Source organism: Miniopterus natalensis, chromosome 2 (genome assembly GCF_054644295.1).
Source record: "Miniopterus natalensis isolate mMinNat1 chromosome 2, mMinNat1.hap1, whole genome shotgun sequence".
In the NCBI taxonomy this organism is placed as follows: domain Eukaryota; kingdom Metazoa; phylum Chordata; class Mammalia; order Chiroptera; family Miniopteridae; genus Miniopterus; species Miniopterus natalensis.
In genome coordinates, this window is record NC_142082.1 from 153,969,291 (window position 1) to 153,987,428 (window position 18,138).

Below are 18,138 nucleotides of genomic sequence, written 5' to 3' on the forward strand. Positions count from 1 at the left end.
CTTATACCTCAATTTAAAAGAAAAAGGATTCTTTTAAAACTCATTACAACATAATGTAATACTTAAAGGAAAAAAAGTGCTTGTGCTCTTTCAGGACTCCTTTGTTCATTCATTCAAAATGCAATTGCAGAGTAACACTATATCCGAGCCACCAGGCAATGAATGATACAACCCAAGCCTTATCATTAGGAATTTTGCCCTAATAATATCATATTGGTATTTAAAGAAATAATAAATAAATAAATCCTTATCTACAGTATTTAATAGTTAGATATTATGAAAAGATTTGTCATTGCTGGTAGAGTTGATATCACTGTTGGAACATCCCAAATATCAAATGATTAAAATAAAATACAAGTGATTTGTAGGTAATAAGCATTTAATAAATCAACCTACTCTTGAGGATTTACTTAAACATTTCTTGGAAATTATTTTAAAAATTAAATATCTGAAGTATAAGAAGATAATTTTCCACCCCCAAAAAAGGTAAAATTTGACTCATAGAGATACATAAAATGAATACATGGGAAACATTTCTTATTCTATTCATACAATGAGGGAACCAGGCAAAAGTTATAACCAGTTCAAAGGAAATGTGAAAATAGAACTAATTTATGGGGAGTAAAGCAATGTTGAAATAAATTGTAAATGGAATTTCCAAAGGGGAAAGGAAGTTAATCAAAACTCTACTAGACACCACACAAGTTATATGTCTACCAGTGACCTACAACATACAAAGAGCTGTAAAATATAAAATAGCTCAGAAACAATGAACAGAGCCAGAATCAGCTACCCCTGAAACTGGTGCTGAATGGAGACAATTCATAGTTTTTCTTAAAAAACTATTTGAGCTAAGAACAGCTCTAATTTAATTTATTTTTAAAAATATAAATATCTTTATTGACTGCAGAGAGAGGAAGGAAGGGGGGGAAAAGAGAGAGAGAAAAACATCAATGATGAGAGTCATTGATCGGCTGCCTCCTGTACGTCCCCTGCTGGGGATCGAGCCCATAATCTGGGCATGTGCCCTGACCAGGAATCAAACCCCGATCTCCTGGATCCTAGGTCGATGCTCAACCGCTGAGCCATGCCGGCCGGGCAACTCAAATTTATTAAGCTAAATAAAATAGGGGAAAGAAGTGTCATTGACTGAGTATATACTTTGTATCAGGCATTATGCAAAATATGTTGTGTGCCAACTGATTTGATGCTTAGAATGACAACCATTTTATAAAAAAGAACCTAATAATTCAGGTTTAACTATGATGTCCATAATTTCACAGCTAGAACATCATCAAGTCGTGATCAGAATTCATGTCTGTCTGACTTCAAAGCTCACACCCTCTGCTCCACAGTAATTAAGAATGCAAGTTAAAATCATGTAGGGTTTTGGGTTTTGCCTGTGTGTGTTTGTTTTCTAGTATGTAAATAAACCATTAAAAATACAAAACAAGGAAACAAAATATAGACCATTTAACTGTAGAAGCACAAAGTGGGAAAAGGAGGATAAAAACTTAGAAAGAATAAAAGTAAATTTATCAATCACCTGTACACTTGCATGGTACCAACAACTAAAATTACTGGTTACTAAATCTGAAAAAGAAACAAGAGCATGCCTAGCTAGCATATATACAGTAGTTTAACAATGCCAACGAAAAGAATAAAGTAAAGCCAGCAGTCCTCAAATACACTTAACTATATCCCAGTGCCCATGAAAAGCAAAACTAATAAAGTAAAACAAATCTAGTTGAAAGTCCATTTCCGCCCTTCCAGTTAATCAAGTAGCAAAGGAAATCTAATTATAATACATGAATATTAGCAAAGTGCAAGTCACAGTTACTTCTTTCCTCTCATTTTTTAAACCTTCAATATAAAGCTTGCCACACAATTTCCATTCTCTTTAAGCTATGGAGGTTATTTTCTAGTCTCTCTTCTATGTGTACTATTCTTTCTTCAATTGCAGTTTTCTTCTCTTATTCTACTCTTATTATTTTCTTTCTATATATGTCCATGCCACTCTTGCTATATAATTTTATAATTTATATTAAAACTTTTTACTTAATTACTGTTTCTTGAACTTAAAATATATTTTTTTTCTGTTATCTAAATCATAAAATAGAAATATCAAAAAAGATTTATAGCAACATATTGACAGGTACTGGTAGATTACAACGTAAGTCCCACTTGCCATAAGCTGACTCAGCCTCCCAAGATGAACTAAATGGCCCCATAATAATTTTTAGACTTTACACAAGTATCACTGTATACAAATGGTACTGTTCACTTTAGAACCTTTGGGGTATTTTGCCCACATTTATGTTTGAAGCATCTATACTATACAAATAGAGTGCTATATTTAAGTATTCCTATCAAAGTTAACCAGCATCTACGTGACTATATATATAATACATCTATGTGGCTTTTATAAACTTTATAATCATAACAGTTTTCAACACCAGCAAACCAGCCTTTCTTTTCAATATGATGGGGGGGAGGGGAACTTAGCATACCATCATATTCTTAAAGTTAGATATCTATAACTATATACCAACAACCCAAAATGGGGACTCAAAAGCAAAATTTGAACAAACTACATATCATAAAATTCTAAATTCTGCTGGATGTCACTGTATCCTCTTTTCCAACAATTTAAAAGAGTTATTAGGTACCTAATAGCTAACAGTAGCTGTTAGACAACTAAACTCTTAGAATTACCTCCCAGAAATTTTATATGCCAAAACCCAGAAGAAGGATGCAGTTTAAATAAAGTTCTATTACCATAATATTTATTAAAATTAATGAACCGTGTGGCTGAAGTAAACTGAAAATGGTGTACAACTTGCAGTTCTCAAAATAAAAATAAAACAAGGGGATATGCCTTCATCTAAGGAATGCTTGTCACAAAAGAGTGCAGTGAAATACCAAACTTACATCTCTTTAAAGTATAAAAAACCAAAACAAAAATAACAAAAATTTTAATAAATAATACCAATGATGAAAAACCTTACACTTTAAAAAAACAAAACAGCCTCATGAATAGGTGTGAAGCTTTACAAACTTTTCACTTAAGGGAATAACAATCTAAGGTTTAAAATATTCAGTATTTAACTCAACAAAAAAGAGTGATAGTTAACTGCAGTATGATCCTACATCTACAATTTTGCCTTGATTAATGCTTATTTTATTGTCTATAAAGGTATAATTTAGAAAAGAAAAAGAAAAACCTTTGTGATCAGAGGTGCATCAATACCTTAAATGCATATTTATTTTTCTCAGTGCACCCTTTAAGGGAACTCAAGCCATTCCTCACAAGGAAGCAGAGAATAGCAAGGAAAAATTGAACTCTAATAACCAGAGTCACATCCCAGTTCTACATGTAGAACTCAATATTCCAGTATAGTCAGTGGGCCTTGATTTCCTCATTTAGAAAATGCACAAAAATAACACTATTTTCCTCAAAAAATTTTTATGGTAATCAAATAATATGATGACGGGGGAACTGCTTTAAAAACAAAAACTATCAGAAGAATCATCAACATTAAGTGATCAAAACGTATAGATACACAGTCTCTTACATAAGAGAAAACTATTCCAAAGCTAGAAAACCTGAAATGTAAACTATTAATTTACCTAGTTAACATATTTAATGAAATAATACAATCAGAAAGAAGATTGGTTAATCAGCGACCCCAGAAACTTAAAAGGAAAGTTAGACAAATATTGGCAGAGGTCATCTAAGTATTATCCAGGGAAAAGGACACTTAAGCCAACATTTTAAATTATTCCAGTCCTCTTGGCAAAACCTACTCTATAACGTGAAAGCAACATGCATTCTCACTGTAATGCCGTTAAACTCAATTTACTTAACTCTCTTTATTCTAATTCCATGTTCACCACACACCTTTTGTTCATAATGTGGTTTACCATTTGTTCTGCCTATAAGGATGAAATGGCCTCTTGAGCATTCCATTCTCTGGCAGAGAAATTTCTCATTGTAAGTTAATAAATTAACATTGTGTGTCATAATTCATAAATTGAGTTTGTCTCTGAGAGATTAATCTATTCTCAATATATTGACACAGATTATTGAGTCTGCAAGCACCAGTTCCCAAAGTTGAACAGAGGCAAATTTAACAAGAAAATAACTGTCCATCTCTAAGGCCTCTTTGGAGAAAGTGTGCCAAATTTCTCACCTGGTTACAACAGCCCAGTGTCTGCACCCAAAGCATCATATAGAAGAAATTTTACATTTTACAGTTAATGAGGTCTAAAAAAATTCAAGTGTGTTGCCTGCATTTTCCTGCTAAACAGTTACAGATTAAGACTAAATGGACCTTTCCTGACTCCTAATAGCAGTTCTTTCTCCCACTCTCTATAATATAATACCATTTGGGGGAATATTTTATAAACTTTCAAGTTCATGAAAACAGAGATTAACAATCTTACCTTTTTAAAAGGCTATTTATAGGAGGCGATAGTATATGCTATTTTCACAGGGAGTAGTGCAAAGACCAGGCCAAAAAAAAAAAAAAAAAAAAGCAACACATCATTTCAGAGTAAATAATCTACTTTATTGCTGACCATTTATCTTTATTGCTGACCATTAATAAAATAGTGCTACTTTAATCCCAGTATACACAATTCACAAAAACTATGTAAAGCCTGGCCATGTTTATGGAGATGAAAAAGGACAGGCTGACAATTAATATTACTACAGATAGACATTAAATACCAAAAGGTATAATAATCACAAAAGGTAAAAGGTGGAAGTGTTAGAAAGTCCAGAAAACCTAATTTGTATCAGAATATCCTCAAAAGCTATCTGTGTACACTAATTTTTTTAATCAAGAAAACAAAGTTTATTGGTATTACAACAAATATGTGCCTAGAACATACCCTAAAATTTGAGAGAAATGCCTGTTACACAAATGAATTTTCTGCTACAAAACAAAAAGGTTTGAGAAACATCTGTTAGCCAATTTAGAATTATGAACAGAGACAACCTACCTATTAAAAGCATCACTGTGGTAGCTGTGCTGAGAATAGATTGCTTTAGGGAAGAGCAGAATATATGAGATATGCTTAGGATTGTTTTTTAGTAATCCAGCCAAGAAATGATGGTGACTCAAACCAGGATGGTAAGAGGTGTGGTTATGAAGTGACAAAATACTGTATATATTCTGAAAGGATAGGTGACAGGATTTCCTGGTGGACTGGACCTAGGGTGTAAGAGGAAAGGGGAGAACCAAGGATGACTCAGTGTTCTCACTAAGTGAGTGCAAGGATGAGAATGCCAGCAACTAAGATGGGGGGCTGCTGGGGGAAAGGTCGGGGCAGAAAGGAGCAGCGCACATCCAGACTCCGCAGCGCCCACAAGAGTGCTGAGGGCTGTGCGCCGCTGAAATGCACCTGAAAGGCCTCCACGCGCTCCTGCAGGAACCCCTACTGCAGGCAGGGGAAGGAAGCAGCACTAGTGTGTATACACAGTACAGACACCTGGGCAGAGCCAAGAGGAGGGTACAGCCACATTTTAATGTGTCTGGAAGATATCTGGAGGGTTGAAACGGGAAATGTAAAACAAAGTAAGTTATATCAGAGAAGGGGGACTAGAAGAAAAACAATTCCCTGGATACCACTGGTGTTTCCCTCTTTCAGGCCTTTTGTACTAATGTGTGTTATGTGTCTGCCTATCTGTCAAAAATAAGAAAAAAATTATTTTCTGAGGCCAAAGAAACATAACTCAGAAGGATAGCTATAAAGAAATTTATATACTGGTATAAGAACACTAGGGAATGATTCCTACTGCTACTGACCCAAATAGAACCTAAGGTTTTTGTGGGGGTTTTTGGCTAATTCAGGATTATCATAATAGAGCACTATCTTCATCTTATAGAAAAATAATTTGCTGCCAAGACTTCAATTTTTTAGTAATATGTGAAAATTCCTACAACTCTATTTTCAATTTTTTTTTAATGTATTCTATAATATCCTAAAATCAAACCACTATCTTTTTAAAAAGCAAGTTCAGAATCAGATAGAACAGATAAAAGACTATACCATAAAACGCTGTAAGAAAAATCAGTTTAAACAGTAACTGATAATAATTACAATATTTTTAAAAGGACCAAGTTTCTCTTCAGTATTATAGTTCTTCACATTAATATCTGTGTTTTGTTTATAGTTATGTTTTTAGAGCAAATGTAATATATTAGATTAGTATAATGACAGTTGGACCACGCAGTTAAAATCAGGTACCATGATTCACCTAGGAACCTACTAGGTGAGCTGCAACCAGAAAAAAAAAATTAAACTTAGAACTCAAAATCTGGAAGAACGCATAGATACCATTATAGATTAAATAACTGAGTTTCAATGAAGTTATACAGTAAGTTCAAGGCAAAGGCAGGCCTCTTCATTCTACAATCAGAAATACTTGATTCTGAAACACACTATAAACTTAATCTTCAAAGTCACAACAAATATCACTGACTATTATATGCATTAATGAAGACAGGAACTGACATAAATTACTGAAAATCCACATAAATACCAATACTTACATGTACAATACAAAATTATTACACTACAATGGAAGTCTACTTTATGTCCTGGCAAAAATGTCTAATATAGATACAAAGTAGAAGGGATGGAAAAATTTTAAACAGTATGGTACATGCTACTGATTATAATACAGGTATTTGAAAATATAGTAAGTCACCTGAAAATTTTACCTCAAATATAGATCAAAGTAAAATTCAGTTAATGTTTACTACTCTTATTTTTCAGATTAATCTGAAAAAAAAAAAAAAAAATCACAACAATTTTTTCTCAAACAAAAAATACGGACTCAGGTTCTGAACTCTTGTAGATGTGTAACATAGATTGGACTGGAAAAACAGGGTTAGCAAGGAGAGTAATGGGATATTAATAAAATGACCGATTTGTTGTCCTAGGTTTTCCTGGCCAGGAGGATGGAGAATGGAAAAACTGAACCATGAAATCAAAAAGGCATCTGTCTTCCAGGTTTCTCTCTGCCAATGTCTTGAGAAAAATGTTTGAACTTTCCTGTTGGCTTTGTATGCAAATAGCTCCAGATGCAAAGTGAACCACATCTAAGTTATTTGGTTCAACATCTGCTGGTCTAATTCCCATTATTCCTTCTAAAGGGTCGGCTTGTGACAGACAGTTTAGTTTGCCTTCTATATAAGCTGTTTTGAAGAAGCTAATTTGGATTAAAGTATCTATCTGGACCACTTCTTTTTCCCTTTGATGGTCAATGCATTCTAATGTGGTCTGTGTAGTGCTACAAGGAACTTAGAAACATATTGGAAAGGACAGTATTCAAGGTTTTGCCTCCCACCTCGCTTTCTAGACAATTTATATTTATACAGTTAAAAGTAAAAAGTGAACAGTCATTTGCCTCTAAAACAGCACCACCCACATCGTACACAATGGTAACAGGGCAATACTTTCTGACCTCATATTTTTTTCATGGAAAGATTTGAAGCTAAAGTTATTGATAAAAGGGCTTGCCAATATTAACAATACATTTTGTGAACCATTCTGTCATTCGTGATGACAATTTTCATAAGGCATCACTAAAAACGGAATGAGGTCCACATTATGAGGCATTCAGTGTGTGATAAATAGTATACTTTAAAAACCAGATAATAAATTTGTGAGAAAATGAACAAACACTCTAAAAAATTAATTTAAATAAATCCCATGAATTCAGAAACTTTGGGTCTGCTGCAACCAGAAAAGAATCAAAACCATACTGAATCCAAACTAGGCTAACTGTGTAATGTTCTTAGAACTTAAAAGGTCAAGTAAAGATAAACTCCTTCCTTTAGGAGAGTACAGTATGAAATAGAACTTGCACTGGAAGGTAAAAGTGGAGAAAAAGGAAGAAATCATAATAGTTATCTATCTATATATGTCTGTATTCCTTATATCTTTGCATTTATATATACATGTGTGTGTATCAGAAGATAGACATTAATTTTGAAAAGTCAGTTTCCTAAAAAGTAGAGCATTACCAGTCTTATAAAATTTATAAAAGACAGTGAATTGTTTAAGAATGATATCAAAGCCCAGCCAGCGTGGCTCAGCGGTTGAGCATCAACTTATGACCCAGGAGATCAAGGTTCAATTCCCAGTCAGGGCACATGCCCAGGTTGCGGACTCGATCCCCAGTGGGGGTGTACAGGAGGTAGCCCATCAATGACTCTCATCATTGATGTTCCTCTCCCTCTCTTTCCCTCTCTCTGAAATCAATAAAGCCATAGTTTTTAAAAAAAGAAATAACTGATTAACCAGTAATTTATAAAGTACACATAGAACCAAAAAAATAGGAAAAAAAGGAATATCAAAAACCAGCCCTTTTTGTGTCTCCGCCCTTCCTATGAGTCTCAATGTGGTTTCTTCTATATGTTACCAGTTATAAGACTCAGCTAATCTTCAGTTGGTTATTCAGATTGATTATTCTATAATTTAGTTGTAATTTCAATTTGATCCTGGGAGGAGGTGAGTGTAATTTTCAATTACTCCATCACTGCCTTGGATGCAATAAAATGATATTTTAAAAACACAAAGCAGCCCACCCATGTTCATAGCAGCATTACTTACAATAGTCAAAGGAAGCAAGAGTCCATCAACAAGATGAATGGATAAGCAAAATGTGGTCCATACATATACTGTAATGTTAGTTAGGCTTAAAAAGGAAGGGAATTCTGACACATGCTACAATACTGATGAACCTTGAGGACATTATGCTATGTGACATAAATTAGCCACAAAACGATAAATACTTATGATTCTATTTATATATGATATCTAGAATACTCATATTCATTGAGATAGAAAGTAGAATGGTAGCTGCCAGGGGCTGAGGGAAGGAGAAAATAAGTAGTTATTGTTTCGTGACTACAGTTTCAGTTTTCCAAGATAAAAAAGTTAACCAACAATGTATGTTAACAATAGTGAACTGTACACTTAAAAATTAATATAGTAAACTTTACATGACATGTATTTCACTACAATAAAAAAAATACAAATTGGCATAAACTAAGTGCTAAAGTAAGTGATGCAGAAAAAAAAAAAAATGATATAGTTAAAAAGAAAGCAGTTATGAGATACGGAACAAATTCACTGAAAACTCTATACGAGGGATGGGAAACATCCGGCCCATGGTTTGTATATCATTTGGTCTGGCCCTGCCAAGGCAACCACAGGCAGGGCTGGAAATTCAATAAATCTAGGAGCTTTTTTCATAGCTAATTTTTAAGTTGATAATTTTGTGTGGCCTGTGAATGATGTTATAAATATCCAAATGACCCTTGGCAGAAAAAAGGTTCCCCACCCCTGCTCTATACCTTTTCTTGAAAGTAAGCAGATGGGAGATGAGGGAAGGTATTACAATCAGAATCAATGGCAAAGAGAGAGGAACAGACATCATCCAGCATAACAACGTAGATCACACTGACTGGCTCATAAACTTCACACACACTAACCATGGAAGACAAGCTAGAGGATAAGGCTATGAAATAGGATAAAAATGCCTGAATAAAAGCAATTCTCACTGAGCAGCTTTCACTGAAATAAAGTAATAATCACCATACTTTTACTTAGAGTAAAGTTAAAAGCAAAAGAGGAGTTTGGTCATTTCATAATTCACCTCTTATTTACAGTCATCAACTCTGAGATAATGGAAGTGGAGAAACACATTTTATAAGTTAGATGCCATATCTTAATGAGCTATGGGCCTAGAGATAATTGTTTGTGTAAAGAACCAACATGCACATTTCATTTATTCTGATTGGCAATTTATTAATTTCATCATTAGTATTGCATATAAGCTAGCATTTTAAAAGGTCCCACTATGTAATATACTAATTTGACAGTGATATGCATGTCCTGAGGTAATACGTTCCATTAACAGTATTGCAGACTATAAAGAGACACTTTGAGGGACAGATTCATTATTCTGGTTGCTATTATGAAATTATTCTCCAACCTACTGTCAGCAATGAAGCAGGATAATCACTAGGCCCACTAAGCCCACTATACTCTTTACCTAATTAAATCTTTTATCCTTACCCCAAGAATAAAAATTTCTATTCTCTCCCAAGTACTTTAATAACTTAAAACCAAATGTTTTTGAATAATCTTCTTAAGATTTTTAGCTGTGGTAAAATTTGGTTAATATTTATTTCTTTTAAAAAGCAGTTTTCATATAGATTACAGACAGCTATGGTATAGGTAGGAAAATAGACAAAAGGAGAATAGTAGGCTTTTCTTAAACTAAAAATAATCTGCTTTAGATCTCTTAAAGCTTCCTTTCTTCTCTGGTCTTTAGTGTGGAAATGATTAAATTGCTATGCTAATTAGATTGTGCACATCATTTGTCTAAACAGCTTCCAGATACCTGAATAAGAAGCTGAATTCTCCAGCAGCCAGAGGAAGACAAGTAACTTTAGCAAAGGACAAAGATTGCCTGGGCTAAGCAATCATGTAACCTGCCTTTAACTTCAGCTCTTGGCCAGGTTTGGTTTCCTCTGTTCCTATAAGTCATTTAGAAAATTCAGAAATTCAGAAAGAGTACTTTCTTCAGGTCTAATTTTTTAAGGGGGTGAGGGAGAGACTCTGTGTGTTTGTGTGTATGTGTACACTAGAGGTGTTGTTCTTTAATTCTAATTTCATTAGGCTTTGAGGACTAGACCTGTGTGTGTGTGTGTGTGTGTGTGTGTGTGTGTGTGTGTGTGTGTGTAACCACTACTGTAAATATTAAATCATTATATAAATATCATTATACCACATCTTCCTATCAATTTCCACTCCCACTCTAGTCTAGTAATTCCTTCAATTACTTATTTATTCATTCATTTTTTTTCTTTAATTATTCTTTCTACACATATTTATTAAGGGCCAACTAGAAGCTAGGCACTACTTTTGGCATTTAAGATGTTAACAGTAAGACAGACAAGGTACCTAATCCCACAAAACTGACAGTCTAACAAGAACCAGAAAACAGATGCACATAGATGTGGGAGGGTCCTCTGGGAAGGCTTCCCAGAAAAAGAAATGTGAAAGCAAGGAACACCACATAAAACAAAAAGGAATTAGCAATGATAAGGGAGTGAGAAAGAGTAGAAAGGTAGAAAATTCCAGGCAAAGGAAACCACATATATAATACCTCAAACAAGAACGAGCCTCCAAACTATGCCATCTTCTTTCCCACATTTACACCTTTGTTCCATTTACTTTTCTCCCCTCAAAATATTTCCCCAATTTCCTATCTATGCTGAATAAAATCATATACATCCTTCAAAGCTCAGATCAACAATCTCCAAAGATAGTAATTGGCTCATACCCGGCATAAAATAACATTTGTTAACTGGATGGATGACCAAATCACCATTCTTCCCAAATCAGATATGCATGTGCCTGCCCCTTGAAATAAGGACATAACCCCATAGTGCCAAATGCATAATAAGCACTAAAAAAATGTTTGTAGCATGAGTATCTCTAATAATCTAAGACTAACCAGAGCTGTTAAAAAATGACATTTTCATCCTCTCCTGACCTCACAGTGACTTGTCAGAACAAAAAGTCTAGATAACTCAAAATACTATTTAGACATGAATTATATTATTATTGAACATCAGGTCTTCCACAAAATATCTCTCAATAATAGAATTTATTTTTGTATTTATTAATTTCTTGGATGGCTCATTTTTTAATTTTTAATACTTTTGAATGACATTCCTGAAAAAAACTTCTAACTTTAAAAACTGGTGGAGAAGATAAATTATTTTTAGAATATATTTAGAATATAAGAAGAAAGAGTCTTAATAAACTGAAGCACCTAAAAAAATTATTTGTACCTCGCCTTCCTAAAATTAGGACAAATTAGGAAATATAAATTGGAATTTGTTATGCAATTAATAATTTGTTATGGAAATAACCTAAATTAAATCTGGGTCATTCCATTTTTCGTATCATAGAAGGCCAAGTGCAAAGGCAGAAAGAGGCTTCCAAAGAAAAGGCAAAAATGTTAAGCAAGAAAAAAATTCCTAGTTACTGTATACTAGTACCTGTAGGAAAAGCAGCCCAAGGAATAGCAGGAGACGTAGTTTGGGTTTCACCACTTCCACCATCAAATATCTCTGCAGCCTAGAAAACAAAGGCAAAACTATTTTTGAAGATGGAGAAAATAGAAATGCTACTTAAGCAATCAAGCTTCCCAGTTATATAAGCATATTCTCAGCAATGTACCACATATTTTCAAATTCCCCCTGAACACTCAATTACTTTTCAGTCTTCATTGCTACCACACCCACCATACACACCACCCCAGTACTTATGTTCTATTATCTTTTTTCCCTTACTTATTCAGAATATATCTCCTGCCAATGAAATTTTTATTTTATATATCCTTAATCACATTTTCACTTGTGAACTTCAGATCTAAATACTTTAAATTACCCTCCACATTTACCCATGTACATAAGTAAAATAAATCATTTTTCTTTAAAAGTCTAGAGACCAAATCTTTTTTATTAATTAACACAATACCTAATTAGAGATCAATCTAAAGAAATGGGATTCATCTGTATTTTTTAATAATCTACTTATTCAACATTCAGAGAATTCCTAAAGCTGATATTTTAAATTAACAAGCCCTCCTATTAAAGTTTTAAAACTTTGAGACAATTCCTGAAATGCTGAGATGTGGGTAAGAGTGCAGATTTTTCTGTCTCTAAGTGTCCAGGTCACAATTATTATTGAAAAAAGAGCCATAATTTCAATTCAGATTCTTCATTGACATGTCAGCCAAGGAAAAGTTGACTAGAAATCTGCCATAGGAGATACATGATGTAGAATATACTGTAGCTACTGCTACTTTCTACAAACTACAAAAAATGACCATGGTTTATATGACCAAGGATAGAGACCTTCCATATTTCTACAACAGGATGTGGTACGAAAAAACCCTAATAACCACAATTAAATTGGAGTTGTTGGTTAAAATTGTACCTACATAATATTAAAAGTAATAGATCCACTGACTATAAACATTGAAGTGTAATTTTTACTCTAAGGAGTAGCACTACCCACTCAATTTTTTCCCAATATAATAAATCAAACATGGTTTAAATAAAGAAAACTATACTAAGTTTTAACCTTCAAATTCTAAACAACTAGTATTATATCTGAAACATACATTTTCCTCAAAATAGAAATTTTAACAAATTTTTAAATGTTACATTTCAGTAACATAAATAAGATTCAATCACCCAACAAAACCCCAAATATTATAGAAAACATATAAATGTGCTAAACAAAAAACAGTTTTAGATGAAATGCAGAAAATAGGAATGTTCACATTCTAAATATCTCCATATTAACATATTATTAAAGATCTACAGAAGAGAAAATGACCCTAATCTAAAGAATTCATACCATTCTCTCATGATATTCAGGACACTGAATATAGACTTAATATCTTATATTTCCTCTTGATGTCATTAACTACATTCTCTATTTTTAACAATCTCCTTTTACCAAATTCCAAACTAGGTGAAAGTCTTACTTAAAAAAAGAAAAAATCACAGAGCTCACTTGATGGTAGTTCCAGGACTTGAGTTCAGGCATCCTGGCTCCTAATCCAGAGATTTTCCTGCAAGGCTATACTGGCTCCATAAAAATAACTGGGTTACAAAATATTTCAATAAAATGAACACTCACTGAAAAGGATTAAGGAAAAGGTAGTGCTTCTTCAGCTAACAATTTCCACTTATAAAATACCAACTCAAGCCTGAGAGAATCTCTAACATAAACATACTAATTAGCTGTATAAGTCACCAAAGGGCTATGTAGTTAATAGTCTAAATCAACTCATTACAGGTGTAAACATGAAAATATGGGACAAATCTTCAATACTCATCTCTCATCTCACAAGTATTTCCTAATTGACACGTATCCCAACAAAATCATCTGCTGACAATTTTTAAAGCCTCTTTAGTGCTTCCACTAGTAGCATTTAATTACTTTAATTTAAACCATTCTTATGGGCATGACCAAATGTTGAATAATAAAAAATCAGTTTAACTTTCAGAGGGGATATATTTTAATTTGCCTTGATTTCATTTTTTTCATTCCAAAGTTACATTCAAAATGATTAAGAAAAAGACCATGAATGCCAATGATAAATAATACATTGTCAAAATAGTATATACTCCATTATAATCTCACAAAGTTAAAACAATTACATAAATTTAAGGTAAATAATAGTACATACCTCAAAACCACCAAAATCATCATCATCCATTCTTCAAGTGCACCTGAAAAATAACAGAAGACACTGAAACAAGCCCACACACAGTCAGTTATGTCAAAACATTCTCTGACTTAAAGGTATATACAGTTTGATTTGTAAATGAAAACTTTTATTTGGGTTTTTAAAATATATATATTTTTAACTATGCGTTCATGCATTTTTAACTCAAAAAGACTAGACTTTTTTGGCAAAATTAGCATTTCTGGCAAAATTAGTAATTTCTGTGACTTTTTCAGCAACCATGTATTTTGCCATTTTACACTGAGATGCCAGGAGTGGAAAAATATTCTTTTACATTTTAATTTGCTTTTCCCAAATTGGCACTAGAGTTCAATTCAATAATGCTTCCTGCTTTTTGCATCTATTCCTCAGTTGTCTGGCAACATCAGCACAAACTCCAGCTAAGAACAGGACTGTGGTGAATTTTTGGAAATCTGTCCCCCACCACAAAGGTTCTTCCCTTGGTTTCATGGCCGAGGTTGATTTAGATTTTCAAAATTGATCAGCATTTTTGAGCTGTGGCCACAACTTCTGGAGCATTTTGATATGTGTATTTTTAGCTGAAACTGCTTTGCACTTTTGGAAAAATGTGGAGCAAGTTACTAGGCTGATCGAGATAAATCAAGTCATGTATTCATGGGAGACCAGGGGACAGAAAAACACAAACGAATATCTAGAATTCTTCTCTTCTTTACCCTTAAAGTATGTAAGAAAGACAATCAATAGGACAACACATGTTTTATTTTGTGTTAAATATGTATCAAAAATAAAAGGAGAAAACCATGAGTACATGGGCTTTAAAAAAAAAGAAGAAAAAGAAGCTTTTATCCAACAAACTATGAAAGAATTAAAAGATCTGGAAAGGTGAAACAAGTAATAGGTGGTATACATTAACATAAAAATAAATTCACAATAAACTGTGAATAAGTAGCTGCAGGCGGTACTCTAGTCAATGATAACTGGATTCTTTTTCTATATTTCAAAAGTGAATATATCCATATATTAATAATAGTTTCCTTGAGTCAATAATATAAGATTGACTTGATTACAGAAAACAATATTCTCCAATTTCTAAAACACAAAAAGCTAAAACAAATTAAGCCATATGTTAAGCAATAATTTTAAAGGCATTTTCTAAGGCATTTTGCTCTAAGTAATGAGGCAGTTATCTATATAAAAATGGTTATCTATGGCCATGCTTTCCCTTCTCACTGAAATTAATACTAATGCCTTCAAAACAAAACAAAAATAGTCAAAGAAAAATAAACAGTAAAAAACAATCTCATGGATTGTTTTGCTTTAATAAGCAAAAAAAAATTATTTTCACAGAAACTCAGTAGGTAATGGCACTGAAAGAAATATATGTAGACAAAAATACATTATAAAAAGGACATTAAATTAACCAAAATATGATACCAGTATTGTCACCATTACCCACATCTTAACAACCTGATGAAAATATTTTTAAAGATATATTTTTCCAAAAATCAAAACTAAGCAAGTCATCCACATACTGCACTTAAAAAATATAAACCAGACTTTCAAAAACTTTTGATGGTGGTTAGTTTGAAATGGAATTCACATTAATTTTGTGTTGCAAGCGAATAGAAATCTGTATGTGATTACATTTTTTCATGAAGAAATTATGAAAGAGGAGTGATATGGATACAGAGAATTAACCAAGTCAAACTATAAACACCAAGTTTGTCTTTTCCACATGTATCCCACAAATCTCAGGAGACAATTAAAAAATATTTTTAGCATCTATGAACACTGTACCCAAATAATATGGTTTCAAATGATGAAATTTTTGGAGTAATGCTTCTATGTGTTTTCATAACTCATATCCCAATAAATTATTTGTAAGGTGCCAGAAAATTTAAAAACAAAAACAAATACCCGTGCCTAACAATCATTTCAGCTTTGTTTGCCTGTGGTAATGAATCAAATACCATCAGTTTCCTAAGTACTGATTTAGCTCTACAAAAAAGCATAGTAGTGATAACTGATGTTTTCCATACCTCAGCAACTTCTACATATTAAAATGCAGATGACAGTATTCCTCTACTTTATTTTCAAATAAATATTAATACATTTTAAAAAACAAATGTGTCATGAGTTTCTTAAAAATATAGTACTAGAAAAATAAACATTATTTTAAAGCAGTAACCTTTCTCTGAATAATTTAGTTTCAAATCCTGAAACGGTTTGTTTCCTTCAGAACATCTGAAAGATCAGGAGGAAAGAAAATTATAGCACTGATTTGTAAAAATCCATTTTACAAAATCAGTATTTTTTGTAAATTACAAGTATGGATTTCTTTATGGATTTAGCCTCTCCATAAAACATTAAAACATTATTTTATCTAAAGTGCATTTATAAACTTTTTAGAATATTTCTAAGCACTTAGCATTATATCTCATCACACTACAAATATAATATAGCAACACCAAATATATCCGTCATCTAAGTTATAGATCATGAGCCTGGCCAAAACATTGATAGAGTATGTACTTTTCCTTTTCTGTCCTGGAAAAAGAGAGATGTATACTTTGCTATGATTATGTATCTACAATGAAAGATTTCATTATATCCAGGCTTAACACTTCTCATACTTCTTTATATCTGAATTTAATCTCTTTTGTTAAACTATTCTATTAATTTCTTATTTTACTATTCTCAGCATTTAATATATTGCTAATATTTTATAAGAACAACATAAATACAACACTTACTGTAACAAATTTTTATTGAGCAACTCTGTAGAAGATCACTCAAGGAGTTACAGTCAGGTGTGGAGAGAAGGGCAGAGTGTAAGAAAAGCATGCAAATACAAATAATATGAGTTATACAAGAGCCATAAAAAAGAAGAAAATATGTCCAAGGTGGAAGGATAGATTTTTATATGGTAATATATCTATTTGAGGCATCATGAAATGCTTCAGGTAGGAGACATTTGATATCTATTTCAACAGACCTAAGAAAAAAATTTTTTTATCATTTTTTTTAAGAAAAAATTTTAAATGGCACATTAAGAACATGCAATTTAGCCGGCAGGAGTGGCTCAGTGGTTGAGTGTCAATCTATACACCAAGAGGTCACCGGTTCGATTCCCTGTCAGGGCACATGCCCAGGTTGTGGCTTGATCCCCAGTAGGGGTGTGCAGGAGCAGCCTACCATTGTTTCTATCACTCCCTCTCCCTTCCTCTAAATAAATAAATAAATAAATAAATAAATAAATAAATAAATAAATAAATAAATAAATGCAATTTGTTCAAGTCTTTTCCCAAAAGTCTTTTCTTAAAAGATAGCAAAGATCTATTTTGATTGTTTGCTTCCTCATACATGGTCAAAGAGAATGTGAAATGAGAAAGCTGTACAAAATCTGAAAGTATATACAAGGAAGATGTATCTTAAAACAGTGAGAAAATGAGAATCACGTTTACATCATAGAATCCACTAAAGGCTCAGAAGTGGGGGGTACTGAATGTGAGGTAAAGGTGAGACTCAAAGTAAGAGTCGCAAATATATCCAAGATTCCCTCTCAGAATCTGCACAACTGAGCAACTAACAGTTCCTCATCACTGCAGAAGACTAAAGGTTTACTCCCTGGACAGGATAAAGCAAAGGGTCTCTGGACTGGAAGACAATGAGACAAAAGAACTAAGTCCAAGTTGTATCAAATGTTGAGACCCATTCCCCAGGTCCTCTTTCACCACTCAGCAACCAAACTGCCAGTGGCTGGGCTTCGATCCAACCTCTATCAGCAGTCTAGAAGATTCTTCTCTGGTGAATCT

General features: G+C 33.0%; 1 protein-coding gene across 2 annotated transcripts in view; it reads right to left on the minus strand.

Annotated features, from left to right (window-relative positions):
• The window catches only part of CCDC91 (coiled-coil domain containing 91), a 183,200-nt gene extending 168,855 nt beyond the window's left edge, over positions 1-14,345 (minus strand). For both annotated transcript variants that reach the window (XM_087814743.1, XM_016199099.2), the window contains exons 1-2: positions 14,303-14,345; positions 12,096-12,174 (exon numbers count right to left, since the gene is read on the minus strand). In XM_087814743.1, coding sequence (XP_087670869.1) covers positions 12,096-12,174; positions 14,303-14,332 — 109 coding nt within the window. In that variant the 5' untranslated portion in view covers positions 14,333-14,345. The remainder of the gene's footprint in view (positions 1-12,095; positions 12,175-14,302) is intronic.
• Positions 14,346-18,138: the final 3,793 nt, after the last annotated feature.